This window comes from Myiozetetes cayanensis, unplaced genomic scaffold, assembly GCF_022539395.1.
Source record: "Myiozetetes cayanensis isolate MyiCay16 unplaced genomic scaffold, myiCay2020 scf2-11, whole genome shotgun sequence".
NCBI classification, from domain to species: domain Eukaryota; kingdom Metazoa; phylum Chordata; class Aves; order Passeriformes; family Tyrannidae; genus Myiozetetes; species Myiozetetes cayanensis.
This window is the reverse complement of record NW_026087411.1, coordinates 100,096,557-100,123,502: the sequence shown is the minus strand read 5'-3', so window position 1 is coordinate 100,123,502 and position 26,946 is coordinate 100,096,557. Positions and strand designations below refer to the sequence as shown.

At 48.4% G+C, this 26,946-nt stretch overlaps 1 protein-coding gene across 1 annotated transcript; it reads right to left on the bottom strand.

Annotated features, from left to right (window-relative positions):
- Positions 1 to 786: 786 nt before the first annotated feature.
- On the bottom strand, positions 787 to 15,502 carry KLF11 (KLF transcription factor 11). The gene is made up of 4 exons (XM_050315677.1): positions 15,361 to 15,502; positions 12,727 to 12,981; positions 5,753 to 6,746; positions 787 to 3,771 (listed from the first exon to the last, which is right to left on the bottom strand). The coding sequence occupies exons 1-4, from the start codon at positions 15,400 to 15,402 to the stop codon at positions 3,467 to 3,469; spliced, it is 1,596 nt and encodes a 531-aa protein (XP_050171634.1). The 5' UTR covers positions 15,403 to 15,502; the 3' UTR covers positions 787 to 3,466.
- Positions 15,503 to 26,946: the final 11,444 nt, after the last annotated feature.

Below are 26,946 nucleotides of genomic sequence, written 5' to 3'. Positions count from 1 at the left end.
AGGGACAGGTAGGACATCTTCTTCTGGCAAACAAAGCATTGTGTAGACCAGTAGAGCCCACAAGCTGAAGAATGTGGGCCATTCTGCCAGAGCATTGATCCTGCAGCAAAGACTTCCCTTCCAGTTGTTCTCCTGGGGGGAAAGCAGAACCATCCATAAGATCTTCTTTTCACTTTCCTCACAGTTGCAGGAATGATGTGCACTTTTGCAGACAAAGCCTTGAGTCACCGCTCCGAACTTGCTCTCTGAGGGCTCTGACTGCAGGGACTGAGCCACTTTGCAGTGAAAGGCCGTGACAGAAAGCTGAAATCATTACACCCTCTCTTTTCCCACTGGAAATAAGCATCTCTGCAGTTCAGGAACTGGTCAGAGGGAAAGAAACAGCAGAGACATGTAAAAACATAGATGGCTGCTGCTGCTGTCACCATCGCTGGATGCCTCCTTCTCAACTGAGACCTCGAGGTGACACCCAGCCTGCCAGAGCCCCTTTCCTACGATAGTGCAGGTATGCAGGAAGAACTGGGGATAATGTAACTTTTGGGTTACATTCTCATCTTTTCTTTCCAGCATTCACTCCATGCACAGCTTGCAACACTTACAGAGCAGCACCCAGCCCATCTCTTCTGCCGACTACTGGAGGCCACGCTGGAACAGAGGTACAGACTGTTGTTCCCAGAGTCTTCTGTTTGCCTAGATATAAAACCTAATCCAGATGGATTTTCATAGTTCTAGAATGGACATCTATGAAACCTGAAAATTCACAAATGTTTTATGATTTAAAACCAGTCACATTACACGCATTTTATTCAATAAAAATTAAAAACAGGTACAAAAAACGCGATTCCATTTCCTTAAAATATAGGTTCAAAATAAAAAGACTGAACAATAGAGTTCAGGCAGTAAAGTGCAAAGAGATCAGCTATCCCAGTCATGCGTACTCCATAAACAACCCTTACACAGCAGGAAGGAACAGAGCACACAGAGCAGACACAGCCACACCACGGCACAGCTATTCATGCACATTCACAACAGAAACATCCACGTGTCCAGGACACAGGTGGTGGGAAGCAGCCCTGGCAGCACTGGAATGGGCTGCCAGGCCATGTAAACCCAACAAGGAGAGAGCCATTGCTTTTCCACATTGTGACACACATACACGACACACTTTTTAAAATTCTGTGTTCTCCAGTCCATCATTTGCCTCCCGTGATGCAACTAACATGACAATTTACTTAATTAGGACCTGAGTTTTCAAACTGTTTTGCTCAGGTGTACACCATAGATGGTTGGTCTGTAAAAAAAAATGAAGTACTAAACTGGCTACTGAACTGAGACAGGACACGCTTCCCCTGATAAAAGCAAGCGAAAACAGCATCCAAAAACCAAACTTCTTGTTCTAAGAAATTTCCAAGAAAAAAAATGAACAAAAAAGTAAAGCAGCAACATCTCTTTGTTCACCACACAAATTTGGAAAACTGGGTATCAGCAGAGAACAGCAACACCACAAGCATCCACTTTGCCAGGAAAAAGGGTTCCAACCGAGTCCTTTGTAAAGTCCACACACACTCACCGGCACATATGCTGTGGGATTACAGCATGTGTCAGTGAACAAGGTGTGGGTATTTTAAAGGTCAGGCACAAAAACTTCAGTACACTTAACACAATACTTCAATTTAGTGCAGTTTGAAAACTTAGTACTGTTCATTATAACTATAAACTTTAGTGTAAAAAATAATGACATAATCTGCTTTAAATTGAAAACAGGTCTCTGCTGATTTCAGGGGAACGCTATCTGAAATCAACAAGTCTGCACTAACGTAGGTGACATTCATGCTTTGCCCACACCAGGCAGCAAGACCAGGATTTCAGAACAAAGCCATGCAAGAGAGTGCATTCCTAGTTATCCACATTTGATGCATCCAGGAAAAAACAATCCTCCTCAGTGCTCAACTAAGCTTCAGTACAGAAGTGGCTGAAGGGAGAAGAGTCCAGAAGGAATAAACACTACAGAAATATTTCATTCAGCAGGTGAGCTGTCTCCCAGCAAAACACCTGGTGCTTTGCTCTACTGTCAGCTCTGCTACAGTAAGTTTGCACATCCTTCCGCACCACGGAAACTGAGCAGTCCAACTGTGCTACAGGCATTTTATTACTCACACCATGCCAGTACAACACAGCACTCCTGCACCCAGTGGTTCCATTTCTTAACCATGATTACACTTCATGTAAAAGAAAATCCATTCAACAGGAAGAGTGTATCATTTAATAGAAAAGGGTGATTTTATACAAAGTACTGTGGAGGAGTATAAGGCCACATGAAGAGCATCATCAAGTTGACAGGGTGGCTATTTCTTAACTCAAGACAAAATTAGTACTTCCTCTGGTGCATTGATACAGGTAAATGAAAGCCATGAACAATTTTCTATAAGGTGCACAAGCATCCACAATACATAAAATCCCTTAATTTTCTATTTCTCCTGTACTCTAAAAAAAAATCCCAAAACAAAATAGAGACCCACATAATTCTTCATGGGCTATCTTGCCACTTTTGCATTTTTCACTTGATTTTTTGATATGCTGGTTTAGTAGGACCAAAAATAAAGCATAATATTTAGTGTCAAAGTTTCTAAACGGTGTTTGTGCTTCTACCTCCATCAGAGCAGTCTGGCTCCTCCAAACTTTGCTCCAGTGAAGTGTGGACTGAGGAATGCCCAGTATGTCAAACTTCTACCAAAAGCCACAATGGCTTCTACTTGCAAAGGGTATTAATTCAGAAAATGTTAAGGATTTCAACACTTGTCTTCTCAAAGAAAGTCATTCTGGTTTGGTTTGTGTTAAAAAATGACTGACTCACTTTGATCTCCAATTTCACCTGCAAAAGGAGGGTGTAAAAGCACTAGCCCATTGCAGGATTTGCAAGTGTGAAAACACCAACCAATATGAGTTATCAAATTTTACATGTTTACAAAATGCTCTGAATGCTATTGTTTAGGTTTACTGAAAAGGAATTTCCAAAACTCTGGGTCTCATCCAATATACCCCTACTAATGCAGGTCAAGTAATGTGCCTGCATAACAAGACCAAAAAGAACAAATACAAAATATATTTGGTATAGAAAATAGTAGTATAAAAATTAAAAACCACCCTGTTTTACTGTCCATCAAAATATTACAGCAAGCATTACAAGTGACTTTTTTTAACCTATCGCCAAAATAATTTCTAAAGAGTTCTCCTTTCCTGAAGTGCTGGTGATTGCAATTGCCCAAGTATTGAAAAAAAACAAACAGGGAAGGGACAAGGGAATATTTGATAAGATTTCTCATACAGCATTATCAACTGAGGACCTAAACTGCAGGAAACTAAAGTATGCACAGACACAGGGAAAACAAAAGCCATTGCCAGTTCTGTTGTAGCCACTGGAGCTCTTCCTGATCTTCAGAGTTTGCAGAGAAGGCGCGTCCTCACTCTAGCCCTGACAGACAGGTGATGGCATGGGGATGAGCATACTCAGAGCACTGCTGCTTTTCGGTTTCTCTGCCGTAGCAATTCTGCTGAGTTTGCCAACCTCTGTCTGCCAGCTGGGGGTCTTCTTCGTGGTCATGTGGCAGCGGGTGTGCTTTGTCAGGTGATCGCTGCGCATGAAGCGACGCTCGCACACAGGACAAGCAAACTTCTTCTCTCCCGTGTGAGTTCTGCGGTGGCGTGACAGTTCATCTGAGCGGGCAAACTTCTTGTCACAGCCTTCCCAGTTGCAGCTGAAAGGTTTCTCTCCTGCAAGACAAAAAGGAAGCATGAGTTACTTTTGAGAAGCTCTGCTGCAGTTTTATTAAAGAACTAACTTAAAACCTGCCTTGCAAACAATGAGTTCCAAAGAACAGCTCATCTCTGCAGTCAACATGAGCTTAAGCTCAAGTTCAGCTCCAGAGAAAAATCATAGGTATCATTTCTACTTATTCCCTCATATCTCTTCAAATGTTCTTTAATCAAGTCAGGTTTTTAACTGTCCAAAATCCAAAAAGATCCTTTATAAAGCTACCTTATCCTTCATAAAGCTACCTTATCCACTAACGGAACTAGAAGCAACCCTCTGCCCCCATCCCTGAGTCCGTAGTTCTACAGCAGCAGAATATCATCACCAAGCACTAGGGGCTAACACGAAGCCTGGAATGGAGCCTCAGGGTCCTGCTGCTCCAGTGACCCAGTCCTACACACAAACATCACCCTCCCACACACAGAGAGAGCACTCCTGAGGCATGGCCTGTGGTGCCACCCCCACACAGCTGGAGGTCCCATGGCCTTGTCCTGCCATCCCCCCACAGCTGGAGATCCTGCAGATGGCCAGGGGAGTTTGTTTCGCATGCCCAGGAATGGCAGCAGTCAGCAAGGCTGCCCACGTCAGCTGCTGCTCATCCTGGGCCACCGCTTAACATCAGACCTATCCTGAACAACGTGATCTACCACCTGCAACTCCCAGAGAGCTCCAGATAAGCATCCACCACATGGCCCAAATTTATGGGGACATTTTGGAGCAGACCAGAAGCAGCCTGCAGAAAGCCCCACAGAAGTGTTGTTCTTATGACATATATTGACAGTAAAGTTCTGTGTTTGGTGTATGTGGTATCACCTAGCTAGTCAGTGTGCAGGGAAAGGTGGGAAAAGAAAGCCAAACTACTCTTCCTCCTCATCTTGTGAGGGGTCCATGTGTTCCCATTGATGTCCTAGTCCTAATCACGATACACAAAACTTCCCTATGGATCAGCAGTGGCACATGTTCAAAGCAAGACGCTGCTAATCTACATTTATCCTGTAGTGCCAGATTAATTCAGCAGCCTCTCAAAGCTAGAAGCAGAAGCATCATTCTACCTCTGAGCTATGGTTTACAAGGATTATCAGCTTCATGTAGAGGTTAAGCTCTTTCCTCAAAGGAACTGTAAAGACAAGCTGGCAAACTAATGCAAATCCTGTCACGGAAGCTGACAGCCAATAAATCAGTGTTTGTGGGATAAGGGCAGGTGAGGAAAAAATCAAGGTAAACCAAAAATAGACAAGAGCTATTCTGTACCAATCTCCCACTATGCCTATCCTTCAACATCAAAAATAATCCCTGAGAACTCAGTTTTAATTTAACAGGATCCTGGAGCCAGAAAAGGAATAAGTAAAGCACATGTATACTGTCTCTACACTGACCAGATTTTATGGAGTAAATCAGCTCATATAAATTACATTAATTTTCATTAGCCTTTAAAATTCCCATTCTGTAACTGAATAAAGTGTTAGATTCCTGTAGCATCTCTACTGTCTAACACAGCAGCCCAAAATCTTTCCCATTTAGCCTAAACAAAACTCTGGGGAAAAAAAAACAACTTTCTGAATTTCTCTTTCCTTTTATTCACGTAGTAATTAAGACCAACTACCTGTACTACGTTTTGCTTACACGAGACCTCTCCAGGACCCTAAACAATCCTGTCCAGATGGCAGGATTCCACTCAGGTCTAAGCATATGCACACAGACGGCAAAGCTTCGCTCCAACTAAAGCCTGCGAAATTCAACTAACACTACAGGGTCAGCTGAGGTCTCAGAACAAAGTCTGTCTTGTTTTGCTTGCCCACGGAGAATGAACATTCCTTCCTTCCCCAAGATGAGCACAAGCTTCCCAATCACCTGTCTCTTCCCTTTCCCACCCTGCTCCCCACAAAACCCATGCACTCAGCACCCCAACACAAACGAGTGCCAGAGCTCCCTGGTACACACCAGTGTGGGTGCGAAGGTGGGCTTTGAGGTGGGAGCTTTTGAAATAGGTTTTCTTGCAGCCGGGGAAGTCACAAACATAATTCCTCCGTCTAGAAAAGTCCATCTGGGGGGCGCAGGTTTGACCAGAAGCGATGAACACAGGAGCAGGGGCAAGGGGCAGTAACTTGGTGTTCCCAACAGTCATTACAGTCTGTGGGCACTGTGCTGTCTGTGGGACAGCAGGCTGGGGAAGGACCAACATGACCGTCCCCTGAGGCACAGAAGGTCCCATGAGCACAGGCTGGGAGAGTGGTGCTGTCTGTGGTAAAATAGGTTTCATGGGAGTTGAGAGTGCTGGGGTTGAAGGTTTGACATAGGCATTGATCATACTGCTTTGTCCATTTAAAGGGATCATTTGACAGAGAACCTGGGGGCTTGAAACAGGGGCAGGTGTCACTGGGGTGGCTCTTTTTTGCAAGTCATTCTCACAGTTCTTTGGTAAGTGGGTCTGCGGTGAAACAGGCTGGACTGGTAGTTGCCCTTTATTGGTCACAATATCACTGGAGTCATGTGCATGCGGCTGATGTACCGGAGAGGTTTTGTTGATTAAATCATCTGCAGCACACGTGTCCTGTGGCAGTCTGGAATGTCTTCGTTCATCCACTCCACACCAGTCTCTGGAAGTGCCGTAGCCTGAAGTTACCTTTGTTTTCTCTTGCACAGCAGGAATGTGGTGGTAAGCAGAACTATCACCTGTGTGACGTATGACACTTGTTACCATGGCCCTGCAAGGCTGAAGGGCAGAAGATTCAGAGATCCCTGGCTTCTGACTGCACTGTTGCTCCACGCTGAGAACAGATGGCTTGGTTATGGGAGAGGCACCAGTTGCTGATGTGACTGAGCAGGAAGCTGTATTTGCCATGACAGTCCTTGGTTTGGAATAAGTGACTTGTGAGGAGAGGAGCGTAGCCGCTGATATCTCAGCAAAGTCAGGGCTGTGCGGAGGGGTCATGCACTGCAAAAAACAAAACACCATTGTACATCAGTGTAATTCCATAGCACAGTTTTCCACTATCTTTACTGTGAAAAATAAAATTATGCCCCCTCCCCAGAATCTCAGAACCTGCCTCTTAAGACAAACTGATTAAAGGGTACTGTGATTTAATCCCAGACGGCAACCAAGTACCATGCAGCTGCTTGCTCACGCATCCCCCACTCACAGTGGGATGGGGAAGAGAACTGGGAAAAGGTAAAACCTATGGGTTGAGATAAGAACAAGTTAATAATTCAAATGAAAGGAAATATAGTAATAAAAATAATTGTAATGAAAAGGGAGGAACAAGTGATGCACAGCTGCTCACCACCCTCAAGGCCTGGCCCTGAGCAGTGATCGGGCCTTCCTGGCCAACTGCCCACAGTTTATACACTGAACATGATGTATGGAATATCCCTTTGGCCAGTTTGGTCAGAAGTGTCCTGGCCATGCTCCCTATGGCTTCTGTGCACCTCCTCACTGGCAGAGCACGGGAAACTGGAAAGTCCTTGAGTTGGGGTAAGCACTGCTCAGCAACAACTGGAACATCAGTATGTTATCAACATTATTCCCATCCTAAATCCCAAACACAGCATTGCAGCACCTACTAGGAAGAAAATTAACTCTATGCCGAAAATATCCACCCCATATTCTATGCCATTTATGTCATGCCCACACTTTTCAATACATCCCAATTAACCACCATCACTTTTCCTGTCTTTTGATACATACACACAGGTATCATTCCCTGTCTATGGGCAGGCCATCACTCTAAAACATCTGTTGAGTTCATTTATCCATGACTTTGGGCTCTATCTCACAGTAGTCCTTCAGGGCAGGAGAGATGGTATGTGGTGTTGGATTGTTGCCTGCTGAAGTCAGTTCTGATTCCATCTGCATTCCACTTGTCCAGTTTCATCAAAGTTCATTCTTCATTAATCTGGGTGATTCTCACCCTAAAACCCTTGATGTTGCATGTAGCCACCACAGCAGTGATGACATACAGTGCTCTATGGCAATGAACATCATACAATCCAAATCATTGGCTATTCTCAGATCCCCTTGAAGCACACACTGGACTTCCCCATCCTCCCACATTACCCACTAATGCACACAGGCCCTAGAGCAAAAAGCCAGCCCATGGATGGGTTTGCCTTTGCCTGAGGCAGGAATAACTCAGATTGTTCCCCTGAGAATCTTTTTTATGTTCACTACAGGGACTTTATCCCTTTTTACAGTATGTTAAAGTTTTGACTGGGCACAGCTGGTCCAATTGGCAGATCCTCTAGTGTTGACTGACCAGGTGGCCTTTGTTAAATGTGTATCCCAATTGTTTGAAGGTTCCACCCGCTGCTCTCAGTGTTGGCTTTAACAGTCCATTGTATTGTTTGATTTTCAGATAGGGATGTGATATACTCAATGCTGTGTTCTTCGGCCCAGCTGTCTATGAATTTGTTTCAGAAATGATTCTTGGTGTCCAGCTTGATTCCTTCTGGGGTGCCCTGTCGCTATAAGACTTGCATTCCAAAGCCCAGGACAGTGTTCTGGGTGGTGGCATCAGGCATGTTTCCAGCCATCCAGTGGTTGCTTCCACCATTTTAAGCATGTGGCACTTGCCTTGGCGGGTTTCAAGGAGTGCGATACAATCAAACTGCCAGGTCTACCCATATTTTTATTTCAGCCTCCACACCAAGGAGGTTTTACCCACTTGGCTTGCATAACTGCAGCGCATGTTCCACCTTTCATGGATAACCCATGCAATAGTGACGACGGTCACCCCTCAATCATGAGCCCATCTAAATGTTGCATTTCTTCCCTGGGGTGCTGTGGGCTCACCAAGCAATAAATAATTTACTCTCACCTTGCCAATCCAGATCCACCTAAGCCACTTCAATCTTAGCAGCCTGATCCACCTGTTGGCTGTTTTGATGTTTTTCAGTGGCCCAGCTCTTGGGTACATGAGCATCTACATGACGTACCTTCACAAACAGGTTCTCCACCCAGGCAGCAACATCTTGCCAAAATGTGGCAGCCCAGATTGGATTTACCACTGCACTGCCCACTGCTCTGCTTCTATCACTGCAACTGCCACCACAGGGCATTGCCACCATCCATGACTCAGTACAGAGATAAAGTAATGGCCATTCTTCTCATTCAGCAAGGTCTAAAGCCAGTTTTCACCTCTGCAGACTGACTCAATTCACCTTCTCCTTTAGCAGTTTCTGTAACTTGTTGTAGGGGACTCCATACAGCTGTTTTCTGATCTCCAATGCAGGACCCATCAGCAAACAGTGCACATTGTTTCTCATTTTTTTTGTGATCTATTATCTAGTAGGCCTTTTCACCTCCTCCTTAGGTGACATCCTGGAATCTCTGCCCTCTGACAAGTCCATGATCACTTCCAATATTCCTGGATGATTAGGGCTTCCTATTTGAGCTTGTTGTGCAATCAGCAAGACCCACTTATTCCGGGTAGCATCAGCTGCATGATGTGTAAGAGACCAACCCTTTGAATGTCCAGCCCCGCACTGGCAGATGGGGTGCCAGGAGGAGCTGTGCTTCAGTACCAATCCCTTCCCAAGTGGCTCAAACACCTTTATGAGCTGCCAGTATCTCTTTTTTCAGTTGTAGCACAGTGAGCTTCAGATCATCTGTACCCCCAGCTCCAAAATCCTAGAGGTTGACCCAAGTCTCCCCATGTGCTTTCTGCCAGAGATTCCAGGCAGGGCCATTCTCCCCAGCTGTGGTGTAGAGCACATTTTTTATACCTTGTCCTGCCTGGACTGGCCCAAGGGCTGGGACATAGTTAATTTTCTGCATGAATTACCTCCTGTTTAATTTGTTCAAAGGCTTGTTGTTGTTCAGGGCCGCATCTGAAATCATTTTTCTTCCAGGTCACTTGACAGAGAGGGCTGACAATCAGACTGTAATTTGGAATCTGCATTTTCCAAAAACCCAAATGCCTAAGAAAGCTTGTGTTTTCTTCTTACTCATTGGTGGAAATACAGCTGTTATTTTACTGATCAAATCCACTGGGATTTGACAACATCCATCTTGCTATTCCATTCTTACAAACCAGATCCCCTGTGCAGATACCTTTGGTACTTCGCTTTTGGCAAAACCAGTTTTCAGAAGGATCTGGACTAATTTCTTCCCTTTCTCCAACACTTCTGCTGCTGAATTGCCTCACACAATAACATCACTGTATTGCAGGTGTTCCAGAGCTTCACCCTGTCCCAGTGCACTCTGGGATGAGTCCACGGCAAATGATTCAAATCTCTGCCACACAGGTTGTGTGTGCAGAACTTTATCTGCATCTATGGGTGACTGCCTTGTTTGTGTCATAATAAATCACCTCCAGTATGGCTAATTCCCTGAGGTAGTAGATATCTCTCTCCATGGTGGCCCACCTGGCTGGATGACATATCCTTCCTGAAGGCCTCTGTACCTTCTAATTTAAGGCTACTAGCCCCACTGGAGCAGCCAGGTGACAATGTGCACACCTGGATGAAGGGTGAAACCTTTTCACATATCCCACAGCTCCCTCAGGGACAGGGAGTGAGTAGTTACCTCTTGTTCTGTCTCTTCCTCCAGTTCTTGTGATGGCCCTTAACTAAAGGAACTGACTGTCATGTCCATTTCTTCTTGTGCACAGGGCCCACTGACAGCGGCAAAGGCTCATCCTCTGGTTTTGGCTGCATCATCCATCACCAGGGTCTGAACAGTCACAGTGCCTGTCACCAGGGTCTGAGTAGCCACAAATAGCTGCTTAACTCCAAAGTAGACCCAAACCTCTATCACAGTTCAAGGTCATTCACAGACCATGCTGGTTTCAATATCCCAAAAATGTTCAGAATTTTCAAAATTCCCAAACACAATTAATTAGCCAGAGAAGGGGAAGATGTGGCAAGATGTCTTCTCCACAGGTTGGCTCTCCGAGGAGAAAAGGTAAAAGGTGTAATTGTTAGATAAGTTTCTAATAGATGGTTCCCCGAGTACAGAGGTGACGACAATGCTGAGCATGAAAACCAGATTAATTTCAAGACTAGCAATTCTATGCTATCATAATCTAGTGTTACAAAGTACAATAAAATGATAACCTCAGCCCAACCCTCAGAGATGATAAACACCACAACAGGGAACAAACACAGCAAGCAAGGTGTTACATAACACACAACTCTGAGAGCAAATAATTCAACACTGCGATCAACAACTATTAAATTAATAAAATGAATGCTGATAAATTTGCTTCAACACGCTTTGGTCAGATCTGTTATGGAGGAGAACCAAAAGATAAAACCCACAGACTGAGATAATAACAAGTTCGTAACTGAAATAAAGCAAAATATAACAACAATAATAATATTAATTGTAACAAAATGGGAGATAACAAAAAGAGAGAGAGGAATAAAACCCAAGAGAAACAAGTGATACACAGTACCACTGCTCACCATCCACCGATCAATACCCAGCCTGTCCACAGGCAGCACTGGTCCCCCCAGTTTTGATGCTCTATGGTATGGAATATCCATAACATATCTCCAATGGCCAGTTTGGTCAGTAGTGTCCTGGCCATGCTCCCTCATGGCTTCTTGTGCACCTCCACACTGGCAGCGCACAGGAAACTGGAAAGTCCTTGAGTTGGGGTAAGCAGTGCTCAGCAACAACTAGAACATCAGTATGTTATCAACATTATTCTCATCCTAAATCCCAAACACAGCACTGTGCCACCTAGTAGGAAGAAAGTTATTTCTATCCCAGCCAAAACCAGGACACGTATATTGCCTCATCTCATGGTCATTCTGATCTTGCCTAAAAGCATATTAATAAAAGGAAGACAATGAGGCAGCTGTAAATCTGCCTAAAACACTGCAAGTCTGCTTACTGCACTACAAAAAAGTCTCATTCCTTTCTCTTCAGCAATGACCATAGCTACAAGAGGCTGTATGAGCACTCTGCTGCTCACAGAAAACAGAGCAGCAACAGGTAGCAATACTGTACCTTTCCATTTCAAGCTCCCAGAAAGCCCTAGGTCTTTTCTCAGTGACTACCTTGTCAGCTTGTGGCTACTTCTGAAATAAAGACAAATGGAACTGCTCTCTCCCTTCTTATTCACCCATTTCTCTCTATGATCTCTTCCTGCACCACCTCTCCTTCTTCCTTTACCACTGAAAACTGTCCTGTGCTGCTCAAGTGACAATGCCACTGAGTGGCAGGAGATGAGAGCAGCCCATCATGATGAGAGCTGCCATACTATCTCAGCCTCTTTCCTCCATTATTCCCTCTTTTCTTGACATAACTGCATACTAGAAGCCTCCTGGTTGAAATAGGCCTTAACCATCTAAAATCTGAATGGCACCAAGCCCTTCTTTAATACCTAGTTTTGTTGCAACATAAATTGCAACAAAGGAAAAAAATTTGGATTCAACTGACATTAGTCAGCTGGAGTAGACCAATGTCTGGAGAAATAACAGACTACAAGTACAAACACATAGCACAGAAACTAATTAAATTGTCTATTTCACAATGGTAATGTGTACTTTCTCTTATAATGACCAGAGTGAAGTCAAATGTCATCAAGAGTCTTTTTTATACAGTGTTTGCAGATACATTGATGCCAAATCACTGAGGCTCACTCGCCATTCTTAGTCAAAGTGCTCCAAGAAACCTACAGCAGCCATCCTGACATCCCTGTCAAGTCAAATAACCACTTAACAAGGGCTTTCACATCTAGATTTAACAAGGGATGAACCCCTTACATTTGCCAAACCAGAGATGGTAGAAAAACCCAAGCTCAACAGGCTCAACTCAGTACTCTGTGCACACACAGAGAGCACAGGCTGTGCTGTGACTGTGGCACAGGGACACCCGAGCAAGCTTATCTTTTCAAGACGCTAAAGGACTGCAGAGATGTAGCATCCAGGTGTTGGGCATATTTATTTAGTATTCATGTTTTCCTTACCAGTGTCGACAGGTAGTCCTTTGGTAACTCAGACGTAGCCTCGGCGTGCATTGTGAAATCCCCAGAATCTGAGAAGGGCGTGAGTGGCCTTATCTTTAATAGGTCACCTTTCTGCGATCTTTGACCCCAGGAGCTCATACAAACAAGTGCTTCAACGGCCTCAATGTCGTTCTGCTCCAAGGTGCTGCAGGTAGACCTTTCACTGTCATGACGCTGCCTTTCACGGATAGACTCATAGATGTCCACAATGTCAACCTGAATGTAATCGGATTACTGGCCATTAGGACAAGTCAGAATACAAAGCTGACACCACCCACACACTGTCTGCTCATGATGAAGGTCATCTGAAACAGATCCCATGCCAGTGGCAAGACTTTTACCAACTGACTCCACTCTCACTCTCCCCCCCCCGCCACCTCATCTCCACACCCCTTTCTTTAAACAAAAAAAGAAAAAAAAATGAAATAAAAAAAAGAATGAAGTGTGATTTGCAGGAAAAGGAACAGATATGTGTGTGGCTTACATTTCCAAAGCTACTTTCCTGGATTACACTACTCTGAATAAACAGATCCCATGCTTGCATACAAGCAGAAAAGAGGAAAATCCCGACTTCCAACCTTGTTTAGACAAGGCTGTTCCCTGGACCCAAAAGACAACTGCTATTCAGCACTAATCTGCATTCTGGTAACATCCAGAAGATAAATTTCAGCTGACAGTAGGATGCTTTAAGGTATGATCATTGACTTGGAGTACCACACCTTGCAAAAGCATTTTTGTCTTATTTTTACCGACAGTGAAGCCAGGATGGAGGAAAGGATGGAAGGAAAATAGTCTTCAAAGCGCAGTAAGAACTGTCTGCATCATAGTTTAGAAAGATCTGATAATACATGGGTGCTAGGTATCCCAAAGACATTACGAGTAACATGAAGACAAATGTAATCATACTGATTTGTTTCCAATTGCAAGCATCACAGAAAAGTCTTGTGAGCATATGCATGCATGCATACAAAACAATTCACTTCTCTGTGAAAGGATGTCCAAATTCACAAAGCTCTCACGGTGCTTGGCAGTGGCTCCAAAAGCTATGCTGCACTGATAGTTCATTGCTCATGTGCCAGCTCATTCTCAACTAGGCCAAACTCTTCCAGTCTTTACAGACACCAACTAACTCAAAGGCTGGGATTCAGAGGCATGGATAATAACTCTTGAGCCTGCTGCTATTATAAAGAGTGTATAAATACTGCAGCAAAAGCATTCTAATTTAGAAAGCACTACGACATTGACAGCATGGCCTTGAGCCCTAGAAGGAGCTCTACTCATTGGGTAGAGCTCACACACCTAAGCTGATGAGTTTTGTTACTGAGTTAAGTGTTGTGGAATTATACTTATTCAACAGTGCCTCAAAGATGACCCTGTCTTCACTATAGGGATGTGCAGGCAAACACCAAAACACAAGGGGTCAAAAACTCCAGTACTGCACTCGCAAAGGATTTTCACCTAAAACGTGAGGTACTCAGGTATGGAGATGTCAAGACTGGGGGGTAGGAAGGGGTTAAAGTACTCTAAAGCAATTAACTGCTCAGACTGAGACTTTTAAGAATTTCCCCTGAAAAAAAAATGAGAGTGGGAATGAGGGCAAGAGAGGCAGGGCCACACCAGGTGAAGCTCTGTACTGAGCAGACACAGAGCCTGCAAATGCTCCTCAAAGCGTGTAGGCAAACAAGCCAGAAGGGTTTATTTTTTCCAACCCTACGCTTCAGGAGAGAGTTTTCCCCAAAGAAACATGAAAAAAGTATAAACCACGCTCCAAAAAAAAAACCCCAAACCCCACTAAAAAAGCCCTTTCTGCAAGCGAGCACTGCAGCCCGGGCTCCCCGGCTGCTGCCAGGGAAATGGCCAACCGCGCCGGCTGCCTGTCCTCACATCACCCCGGCGGGAACTACGTGCGCGGGCAGGGAGGATGGGGAGAGGGCAAGGAGGATGGGGAGCGGGCAGGGAGGATGGGGAGCGGGCAGGGAGGATTGGGGAGAGGGCAGGGAGGATTGGGGAGCGGGCAGGGAGGATTGGGGAGAGGGCAGGGAGGATTGGGGAGAGGGCAGGGAGGATGGGGAGAGGGCAGGGAGGATTGGGGAGAGGGCAGGGAGGATGGGGAGAGGGCAGGAGATGCGGGCAGCACGGGCTGCGGGCAGGACGGAGCGAGCGGGCAGTGCCGTGCGGGCCCCGCGGGTCCCCGCGCCGGGCAGCACCTCCTCCCGCTCGGAGGGGCCGCACCGCCCCCGCCCCTCCCCGCCCCACGGCCGGGTGTCCCCGGACGGGCGGCGCCGCCGAAGGGCGGATGGCGGGAAGGGAAGGAAGAGGAGACGGAGGGCAGCTCCCACCGTGCCACCGCCCCGCACAGTCGCTGCAGTCGGGCCGCGCCCCCCTTCCCCGCAGGTGACCGGGGCAGCCCCCACCTCCGGGGGCTCTGCCGGGGCACGACCGCCCCGTCCCCGCGGCCCCACCGACCCGCACCCCGCGGGGTGAGCAGCGGTCCCCGCGCCCTGCCCGCCGCCGAACACGTGCCGTGCCCGGCCCGGCGCCGGCTGCCCCCGCCGCCCCCTTCTCACTCCCTCCGCCCGCCCGCCCGGTGCTCACCGCGGGCGCATCTCCCATGTCCGAGCAGGGCGAGCCGTGCATGGCGCGGCTGCGGCAGGTGGTGCTGGCGGCGGTGCTCCCGGGGAGCAGCAGCAGCAGCAGGCGCAGCGGGCACGGCGGCGGGAACGGCGGGAACAGCGGGACCAGCGGGAGCGGCACCGGCGGCCCCGCCCCTCGCGCCCCGCCCGGCGGGAGCGGCGCGGCCGCGCTGGGGGAGCGCTCCGAGCCCTCAGCGCCAGCAGCGCCGGGGGGCAGCCAATCAGCGCCCGCCGCGGCCCGCGCCCGGCCAATGAGCGGCGGCGGGCGGCGTGATCGCGGCGTGCCCGCGGGGAGCGCGGCGCGTGGGCTCGCCCGGCGGGCGGGCGGGCGGGGCGGGGGCGGGGCCGGGGCGGGGAGCGCGCGCTGGAAACTGGGGGAAAGGTCGGGGGCGGGGCGGCGGCCGGGAGTGCCCCGTGCGCGCGGGGGGGGCGGGGCCGGAGGGTGTTCCCCGCCCCCCGCGGCGCGTGCGGAGCGGCACGCGCGCTCCCGCCAACTGCCGTCCGCGCGCGCGGGGAACGTCCCTGTTCCCGCGGCTTCCCGGCACCCGCCCGCGGCTCTCCCGCTCCGGGGAACGTCCCTGTTCCCGCGGCTCCCCGACACCCGCCCGCGGCTCTCCCGCTCCGGGGAATCCGTCCCCGTTCCCGCGGCTTCCCGACACCCGCCCGCGGCTCTCCCGCTCCCGGGAATCGTCCCCGTTCCCGCGGCTCCCCGACACCCGCCCGCTGCTCTCCCGCTCCGGGGAACCGTCCCCGTTCCCACAGCCTTCCGACATCCACCTGCAGCTTTCCCGTCGAGGTCCCACCGGCCACGTGCGGTGGGTAAAGCGCTCTGCTGCCGGCCTGACGATCCGGGCTTAAAAATAACCGTAGGCCACCACCCCAAAACCCACGAAGGGTCGTTGCTGTGGATTACTGGATTCAATCTAGGAAGCGTATTTCAAAAGGTCACAACATACATTCTATGAAACAATGTGTGTTCTTCACCTTCCCTTCCCCAGCCCCTTGTTTCCATTTTCCAATGGCAGCTGGAGCGTGTTGGCCCTGTTGTTCCCAGCAGGGTTTGTGGTTGTACGGGATGGCACCAAGGGCTGGTAGTGGCAGCACCAACCCCTTACCTGCAGCCACAGGATGGGGCAGACCTTGGTTCCCTGGGATGGGACAGACATGGGTCCTGTGGGCCTGTGTCGGCTGCTGTCCCTGCCAGCACTTTCCTTTCCCAGGCCGGTTCTCCCCCGAGCACCTCCCTGACGCAGAATGTGCGCAGTGAAAAGCATCTTATCCTGCAGAATTATCTCTACTTGTTCCTTCCCCAGTTTCTCAAGATGTGACATCCTCAGTGTCCATGTGGAGGACATGGGAGGGATCACCTTGAATCTCCCCACTCCTTTTGCTGTCAGCTTCACTTGGCCAACAGAGTTTATCTTTTCCATTACAGCTCTTCTGTATCACTGCCCTTCCCTGCTGTCCACATAGTTTCTAAAGCTTCATTGTACTGTGCTCATTCCTGATGTCTATTACTTCACATTTCATGTACTTTAGCTTTCCCAGCACTAGCACTTCCCAACCCATCAAACATCAAATCAAAAGTTGAGGTCTCTCTGCAGGGCCTCCCTGCCTTCAAGGGGGTCAACAGCTCCTCCCAGTTTTGTGCCATCTGCAGACTTGCTTAGTATCCCTTCCAGTCCTGTGTCCAAGTCTTTAATGAAGATGGTGAAGAGCACAGGGCCCAAGATGGAGCCCTGTGGAACCCCACGAGTGACAGGTCACCAGTCTGATGTTACCCCCTTCACTGTTACCCTCTGTGCTTGACCCATGAGCCGATTGCTCACCCACCACATGATGTTTATCCAGCTGTGTGCTGGACAGTTTGTCCAGAAAGATCCTGTGAGAGACAGTATTGAAAGCTTTACTGAAATCCAAAAAGATGACATCAACTGGCTTCCCTTGATGAGCTAGGTGGGTTACCTTGTCATAAAAGGCAAGTCAAGTTTGATAAGCAGGACTTTCCTCTCATGAAGTTCTGCTGGCTTTGACCAATGACTGGATTGTCTTTCAGGTGTTTTTCAGTACCTCCCAGAATAATCTTCTCCATAATTTTACCAGGTACTGAAGTTCATGGATTCAAGACCAGTTAAAAGAAGTGATGTTACACATCTGTACTCTAACTTGTGCCATAGGGGAAATGTATTTGATTGTGCTCCCCTTCCTGAGCTAAAAATGGCAACTGAAGTTTTAAAATAAATCCTCAGAACTCTTACCAAAACCATCTTGTCTGCCTTGTTCTGCTGCTGCCAGCTGAGGCAGTGTCAGATGAGCATCTTCACCCTCACACTGGGTGTCTGTAGCAGAGCACTGGTCTGAACCCCACGGAGCCTGAGCCTCCAGCCTTGGCAGCCTAGAACTTCTCCTCCTCTCCCCACTCTTACTTCTCCCTCCCCTCTTTCCCTTCCTGAGGCTGCACCAAGGTGAATAACAAAGCAGTTAACATTATCCTGCTTCTCTGTACTTGTGCTTACACCAACTGACTTCCCCACGGGTTCCAACCAGCAGCACAGCTTCCTTAGCAGTGCACGAGTGAGCTCATCAGGATTATCCACGCTGGCTGTGGTTTCCCTCCTGAAGCTAGTAACCTGGAACAAGGCCCAGATATCCTCAGTACTTTTCCAAAGAACTTGGAGGAGCCTACCCATGTCAGTGGCTGCAGGATGCTGGTGTCCCTGCCCTGCCTGGCTGTGGCAGTGCGTTCCCCATCCCACCCCTCCAGTGCTGCTGCTGCTGCTCTGCTGTCTTCTGGATTGGGCTCTCTGGGGACCATTTGATTTTATAAAGGCCTGTTTGACTCAGACTGCTGGCAAACACTTCAGAGAAAAGCTTTCTTTGTTGGAGATAGACAATGTCTTTGTTCCAGCCTGGGAAGGAGCAGATGTAAGAGGCTGCATCAGAGGGCTGAGAAGGCTCTGCTCTGGTTATCTTATCCTTTCAGCTGGGATGACAAGAAAGAATCAAACGAATGTGAGTAGGAGGGAAAATATTTAATACTGTAGACTGAAAACAACAAAAGGTCATGCAGGCAGCTTTGCCCCATTCCCTTTTTGCAGCTAATTATGCCATAAACAATTCAAAAGAGACTAGAGGGAGAATATTACAGGCTTAGACTGTTTCCCTAATATTTACCAGCAGTTAAAAATAGACCAAAGCAATTGTCTGGGGTGCAGCTCTACAGTTAGTGCAATTTGGCAGCGGCGTCTGGTCTGGCCAAATACAGTAGTGGGCTACTGTAGCAAACACATATAGCCTAGCAAATAGGACAGGATTAAATAAATATAGATAATTACAATCAAAGCTCCCGTGCAGAGTATGCGAGAAGATACATGGCAAGAAATGAAAGACTGTGATATGTGTGTGTGAGGATGCATCTCTATCCTCTCCCCCTCCTCTGTTGTGAAGGACAGAGCAGTCAGAGCTGCCACAGCCCCAGACTGTCCCAAAACATGCTTGCTGGCCCACAGCAGCAGACAGAGAAGAAACTCTCCACCACAGAGGAAACTAAGGAGTTCTCCTAGGTGGTGTCTGTCACTGGCTGCTGGAAACGGCTGCAGCAGCCCTTGGCCAAGGGCAGGAGCAGGACCAAAGGGATTCATCCAGGGGGTGAATGCACTATTCCCACTCAGTGGGAATAGCAGAGATATGGGAGGTATTTATAATCAGAGGGTATCTGTCAAGAATAGTGGGGGGAAAGGAATATAAAGGGATAACTACGAAGAATAGAGATGGGAAGAAAAAGGGAATAAAAGAAAGCAGACAGGCCAACAAGGAACATTTCTTGGTAGAATAATTCCTGAATGCAAAAATAATGGCCAGTCTTCGCGAGCAAAGATCCGGGGAAGGTCTTTACACCTTCCAGCCTGCGCATTGGAGTTTTTAGGTGAGACACAGTGTGCGCGGAACTGAGCCCACCCTTTAATCCTAAGGTTCATCTGCCGGGGCCAAGCGAGCTTGGACAGTGGCAGCGAGGTCCTCAGGACATAGATGGGTTGCCTTTAAGGCTAACGAGCTCCATCTGCCCGGGAGTGCCTGAATGCAAAAGTGATGATAAATCCATGGGGTTTTCAACAGACTTTGGCCCAGCTGACATTGAGTGTGCATGTGAGGGATGTTTTGAGGGATTACCTCTTTCCCATGGAGCGAGCGGGTACAGCCATACAGACCACCCAGCCTTGGCTGCTCCTGCCTGTGGCCGTGCCCGGCAGCACCACGGAGCGGGAGGGACGCGCTCCCAACGTGCCGAGAGAGGCGAGCGCGGTGCCAGACGGGGTGTCCCGGGGGAGGGGGCGCAGCCGCGCCGTCCCCCGCACTGTCACGCTGCACGTGGGCCAGCTGCCAGCGGGGAGATCACATTTATCATTGCGGGCTATCGGATAGCGCAGCAATTCCCCCCAGCCCTCCCCGGCAAACTGCCTACGTGTGTGCCAGCAGGGACAGGCGGTGACACAGCAGCCTTTGCCCAAAGGGAGGACAAAACCCACGGTCCTCACGTGCCATCCCCAATTGGTTGAGTCAAAAGTCAAATTCTTCCTCGCCTGCATCTTTCATAGTCCCTTTCAGAAGCAGACTGACCTTTTGGTGTGTGGATAAGCATCTGAGGAGTGGGTTAGCAGCCATCACAGCATAGGGAAACGTAGCCAGGTTACGACAAAAGGAAAGGCTTTAAGAGAAGAGACACGAAAACTGTTTCCCACTCGATTTTGGACCTGGAGTGCTTATAGAATAAACACTCGCTGCCAATTTCTTTTTTTCCTTCACTCCCCAAATATGTTTTTCTACCTGAAAAAAGATTGACTGCATCAAACACTTTGTGAGACCTGGCAGTACAACAGGGAGAAGTTACCACTCAAACAGATTTGTTACGAGTATGTGAAACATAGTGTTTGCTGAATTAAAACAAAATGCAATCCACAAATATTGATTACAGGTGTGGACCGTCCACAGATCCATTGTAATAGAAATAATAAAGTGACAGTAATAAGTATGGCACGCTAGTGCACCATCTGCTCATTCGAGTGCACCATCTGGTTTTTCTACTGCTATTTGTGCCCTGATCCTATTTTAGTGGCACCAGGAGATGGATTCAAATACCAGCAAAAATTGAAATTACATGCTATTTATTTATTGTTCCGCTTAAGTGGATGTCTTCATCATTTTCACTGTTCCCTTGACCTCCATATTACTCTTAGCTAAGCCCATGCATATTTTCTGACCCATAGTATATTAAAGTATTAGCAATGCTGATGGATGTTCCCCTCTTTTGGTCAACTCAGGACTTGCTGGGGCAGGTACCAAGCCTATTTGCAAATGTGTTTCATCTTGAATCATCTTTCACATATTAACAACTCTGCAGTGTTTTCATGCAGTGCTCAGGTGCTGGGAAGACATCCTGTGCCACCAGGAACTGACTTCTGGACCACTGGACATCGTTCCCAGCTGGGGATGACTGGTTCCACAGAGTTCCAACGGCACAGCAGTGGCCCACACACAGCATTAGCAGTAGCTCCTCCAGCACCAACACTGGCGTCTCCTCTGGGATGTTGTCTATGTGCATATGAGTACTTGAGCAGCACTGAGCACAGAATGGTGCCAAGCCCAAGGGAGGTCTGTGGGTGGTGGTGGTGATTTTGGCTGATGGCAGGTGCCCAGCTGTCTTCTCACATGTGTTCAGTTTTCACTGGCTCTTGGCCAAGGTCCATATGTGGTCAGAAGAGCTGGTCAGTGTGGTCTTAACCACTGCAGGCAGCTCACTAAAGGTCATCTTTTTTGACACCAGATGGGGTTTGTTTAAGATCCTGTCACTTCTTCCTGTTCTTCACACACTGCTTCTGGATTACCTGGCTGATATCAGTGGGGTTCTCTGCACTGTTCAGATGTATGATCTCTGTACCCCGTCATGTTTAATAATGTGAGACATTACTGAGCATCTTCAAAAGCTTCCCCCAACACCCCTTTCTGGGAATGGGCCCTTCTTATGTGCCTGAGAGGGGCCAAGACATCCTAGACCTTCTTGTCACTTCTGGTACAATGAAAGGTTGCTGCCGCTTGAGATCACGTCTCTAAGCAGACCTTAAAATAAGAGCCCATGTAACTTCTGGGCTACTGCCTTACCCCTTACACACTCCCCCTCACCTTCAGGGGGACCCCTGACCCTGCACTTCCTGGGGAATTAATCACTCACATATACTTGGTCCACACTGTCCATTTTGCAGCCTCCCCTCCTCCTCCATGAACTTCCCTGTAAAAATATAACTCTCTTGGGTTGCAATTAATGACTATCACTGAAAATCAGACAGATGAGGGGGCTGAAGAGGGGCAGGAGATCAGCCAGAGCAGCTTTGAACAGAAGTAAGCACAGAGCTTGTGTGGAAGAGAAGGGGACAAATGAGACAGCCACCTTCAAGGGACTGACCTTGGCACCAAACATGACTCTGCTGCTGCACAATGGACACCAAAGCTCAGCCCGCTTTCCTCCATATATATGTTCTGGCCAGGGGTGAAGAACCTGGCTGTGGGGTCAACAGCACAGTGGGACCATGGTCTGTCCCACCTTGCTGCTCACAGATACACAGGGTCTGCAGGAGTAGATGAGCAAGAGACAAAAGCTGAGGTAACCCTGTTCTGCATACTCAGCTTCCCTTACTGCTTCCTATAACATAAACGTCTGAAATTTTGTCAGAGTGAGTGCCACTGTGAGTTTTGCTGTACAAAATCCTCCCTGTGACAGCTAGCTACACACATCCAAACAGACATGAGATTGCTAACCCATCATGTTTATAAATAAACTCCTCACCAAACACTGTGGCTATGACATCACCTTCTTCAGTTTCCTTGGGCTGGGCTGCGCCCACTCTCATTTCTGCTCTTCGTCGCAGTGTCTCCGTTCATGCTCACCTGACACCTTCCTTTGCCTCTCCAGATGCTGCTCAGGGGGCACAACAGCAGTGCTCTTAAAAGCACGTTATCTCCAGCTGAGTCAGGCCATGCTCCCTCATGGGTGATGGCATTTCTGTGTCCCTCTCCAAAGCCACATTTCAGCTGGGGGGCCAGAGAAGAGCTGCACCTGGCAGTGCAGGGACAGACAGGGCATGAGCTGAGGAGATTCCTTACAAGGGGAATTTCCCCCCTCCACAGTGCTTGCACTCAAACTATGCCACTAATGATTATATACCCTGAGCACCCCTCCTTTATAACTATATATTAAAAGGCATGATAAAGTATAGGATTTTACTACTGACAAATACATTTTCCACTAAGACCAAAATAAATAAAAAAGCCACTTCTCTTCTTCTGAGCCTTTGGGGGCTTAGGGGGGAAAGGCAGTAGGAACTGGCATTTTAGATCCTTGTTGTGCTGTCCAAGGAGGGGTGTCTTACCCCATCAATGCCCACATCCCATCCCCTCTCCAGCTAAGGAGATGGAAAACTGCAATTCCTGCTGTTGTGATACTTCCTCAGCAGTATTTCTGGTCATACATGACTCAGTCAGCTCCACCCACTTGCTCGGAAGCAGAGCAGACCCTGCTTGTTGTTTGGATAAACTATCCCCCCAGGCTGGGCTACTGAACATGGCTTGATGCTTTTTATCATAACTGGTGCTTGCTTGGACTTACTCAATGCTAGTTCCCTCGCACAGTGGAGATCCTAATTCCTCCCTTCAAAGGCACTTTCCTACTTAGTTTTACAGTGTTTACATTAAAAGGACAAGGAGTCCTCATTTTTTCCCAGCATGGGTAAATCCTTACATCAGCCTTGGGTGTGCACTTCCTCTCCGCTGCTGCAGTTCTTCAGGATGTTAAGAGGTGCAACAAGATGACTAATGTGAAATAAACTCAGGTTCCAGTTCTGGGCTGCAGCTCTTCTTGTTTGTAGCTGTGCTATTTTTCCTTTGTGAGTACAGGCAATGCTCTTTACTCTTGATTTCTTTCCCCTTGGGCATCCTTCCATGGTGCCAACAGATCAGAGAAATGAGCTGGTGCCATGCCTTGCAGTGCTTTTCCAAGGGGTGAATGTTGTCCATTGATACCCCCAGGTGCACGCCCCACTTTAGGCTGCTCCACCTCTCTTCCCCATGGCTGCAGCTCATCTGAAGCAGCCCAAAATTCACCACTTCATCTCTGATCTCCTGGTACCATTTCCTTCAGGAGACCCACCACACACCTTCACAAGACAAAGGCACAAACTGAAACACAGGAGTTTCTGAACATCAGGAAATACTTCGTCATTGTGAGGGTGACCCAGCAGCGGCACAGGTTGCCCAGGGAGGCTGTGACATCTCTGTCCCTGGGGATATTCAAAAGCCATCTGGACAGCTGGCTGCAGGTGGCCCTGCTTGAGCAAAGAGGTTGGACCTGATGCCCTCCAGACATCCCTTCCAATCCCAACAACGCAGTGACCTGTGAAGAGTAGTCTGAGGCTGAACTTTCATAGTTCTGCTGGATGGGAAAGGCCCTGGACTGGGGAGAAACACTGCTTTTATCCCAAAACCTTCCCCACACACCCAGTAATGTCCAGCCTCATGGTTGAGCCCTGGTCACAGCTCCTTCTGCTCCACAAGTACCACCCCTCCTTTTCTCCCGAGGGATTGACTGAAGTAAGCTGAGCTGTGAATATCCTGCCTGAATACCTTAACCTGAAGGTTTGGGCTTCCATTCAGTGCCAAACACACACTTGCCCAGACAACAGCTTAGTTTTTGCCCCAGCTCAGGTCAGGTCCTCCTTCTTCCTTCAGCAGGGGATGACATCCCAGCACCACTGCAGCCAGGCAGGTGCCCCCAGCCAGATTTCCACCTGCTATCTCTGCATTTTATGGCATTCACATGGTCTGTCACTCTGTATTACATCTGCCCGAGCGCTGTCATCAGGGAGCTCAAATATGCTTCATAAAAGCCTCAAGATGTACCTTTGGAGCAAAATAACAGCGGGGTAATGGATAGATGTAATGCAGCGTGAAGAAAGCCTTGAGGAGAAAGGGTTTTCGAAGCAGGGCAACAGGGGGAAATTCTGTCAAGAAATTAAATGTTGCACAATTTGATGGTGTTGAAGAGCATCATTAACCCCGAGCACTTAAGAATTGAAAGATGGACCTGAAGGGAAAAAAAAAAAAGCAAAGGGAAGTGATTTAGGATCAAAATCATCATCATTTTTCTTCCTCTTAAGACATCTTTCAAATTTCCTCTGCAGTTCCCAAAGGGAGGCTTAAAATTTTGAAGCAATGTAAAGCAATGAAAGTCAGCATGGGATCTTGGGTGTGCTGCTGGCCATGGGTGGTTCCTGGCCTCTCAGCACGTACAGATGAGCAGGGACAAGCTGTGTCTCTACAGCGATGTGGTGGATTTGAGCCCTTCTCTCATCAAAACCATCACCCCTGGTGAGCTGGGGCAGCCCACAGGCAGCATCCCCACAGGCACAGCTCAGCCCCTGCTAAGGCCAGGCTGGGGGGTCACTCACAGGCAAAGCTCTGGACAGGACTGCCAGGAGGTGCCAGCTCATTTGGGAATGGCCACACAGCACAGCAAGAGATGATTTAAGCAGTAATGGATTTTTTTTTAGCTTGCCATCGCTGATTTTATAACTGTCTCCTTTTGTCTCACGCATTACCCTGACCTGGGGCTTTGTAGGCAGCAAGTCTCGATCAGCCTCTTCCCTGCAGCTTGGGCTCTTCTTTAAGCACACAGAGCAGAAGCAAGTGGGAAGAGCAAGGGCTGGTTTTGGGCCCTTTAGGACATCCACGAGATGGGGGACCCAGCACTGCTGCCCCCCAAAAACCCTTGGCCAGCACTGGCTGACAGGCTTAAAGCATTTCAAATGAGAAGTAGCAGAGATCGTGGAGAGACAATCTGCAGAGCTGACTACTGTGTGATCACTTTTCCTTTATTTACTTCTTAATTTACAAAGGTCATGCAATTACTTCAGAAAAAGAATAATCTTATCACAAGAAGATTAGAAGCATCATCAAACCAAGCACTGGCAACAAACCCTGTGCCACTGGCACAGCTACCTGGCAGAGCCAGTGCCAATCCCTGCACTCCTGTGCCGCAGTCCCACGCACCTGTCACCCCCTGAGCAGGGCTGAACATTGTCCCCAGAGCAGTCTCTGTGGACAGCAGCTGCTCCAGCCAACACATCTCTCCAGGCAGGGGACCAGGCTCTGCCTGGGCACATGCCAATGGCTGGAGCAGGCAAGTTGGCTGAATCCAAACTCCTGGGCAGTGGCAGCAGGGCTGCACCCTCTTTGCCCCAAACCACCAAGCTCAGAAGCTGGGCGTGCAGACTCAACAGGCTGGCAGGGCCAGCACTGCCCAGCTGGGGCTCTGGCTCTCCTCACCCACAGGGCACTGAAGAACCCTAGGACTTGAATTTCCTGGTGCTGGGAAGCACAGGATTCTCTTCACCTGCCTCTTCCCATGTCACTTCCCACCTCTCCAAATTTCATTCCAATTTACACTGTCCTTTCAGCCTGGTGGCAGCAGCCACCCACCCAGCATGCTCCATCATTCCTCACTGCCATCAATCCCTGAGCCCAGGGCTGTCCCAAATCCCCAAGCACACTTCTCCACCGTGTTTTCACTCATTAGAGCTGCTGCCAGGCTCAGCACATGCCTATCCTCTGCCTGGTGTGTGCTTCCCAAACTGTGGTGGCAGTGAGTGGCCTGCAGGCCAGTTCCAGGCTCGGGATGCTCCCTGAGATGACCAGCACTGCAGCAGGGGCACACAAGTTCAGCTCTGTTGACACTGGTCACCAGCTGATATTTGCATGTGCACCTGCAGCCTGTGGGATGGCCACGCTGGACACAGCAAATAAATAACGCTTGAGGCAGCGGGCACAGAGGCTGTCCCATGAGCTGTGTGTGCAGGCAAACAGATCAGTGGGTCAGTGGGGCACTGCCCTAAGCAAACAAGAAACTGTGAGATGCGCCAAAAACCCTGAAATCACCCCAGCCACAGCAGCTACTGAAGGAGAAAAAAAAAAAAAGCCAAATATCCCTTCTACAGCATTGTGAACTATGCAAAGGTAGGGTGAAGAAAGTAGGGTAGTCCAAGGACAAACATCAAAAAAAGTATAAGAACTCTTATATTGGACCAATTAATCTAGTTGAGGTTTTGTCTAAATATTTAATAATTTAATCATAAGTCAAATGATCTAAAGTACAAACAAACCAAATAGAGGAGCATCTAAGTTCCATGCTCTTACAAAAAGGTTTTGCAATTAATAGACAAAAGCTCCATCAAGAAGCTGGAGACTAATGTGAATTCAGTTTTCCCATAAGAAAAGTCAGATCTTAAAAGCCTAACTAAATGTTTGCTGTAGTAGAGCCCCGAGTCACGCCCCAAGGAAGATGCACGGATCTCCATGGAAGTCTGACTGCCTTGAGAGTTCAAAACTGCATCTTTGGGGGCTCACCTTCACTTCCTTTAAACTCACTTGAATAGAAAAGGGCTGACAGTGTGTCAGGAGGAGGGAGGGCTGGCACAGACATACACGTGTACACCACAGAAAGGCT

Bases quoted from the DNA above. Each gene is read 5' to 3' on its own strand.
- KLF11 (XM_050315677.1), bottom strand. From the start codon at position 15,402: ATGCACGGCTCGCCCTGCTCGGACATGGGAGATGCGCCCGCG. The intron at 12,982-15,360 runs GTGAGCACCGGG...GATTACATTCAG, and splicing joins ACATGGGAGATGCGCCCGCG to GTTGACATTGTGGACATCTA. The intron at 6,747-12,726 runs GTAAGGAAAACA...TGTTTTTTGCAG, and splicing joins AGGACTACCTGTCGACACTG to TGCATGACCCCTCCGCACAG.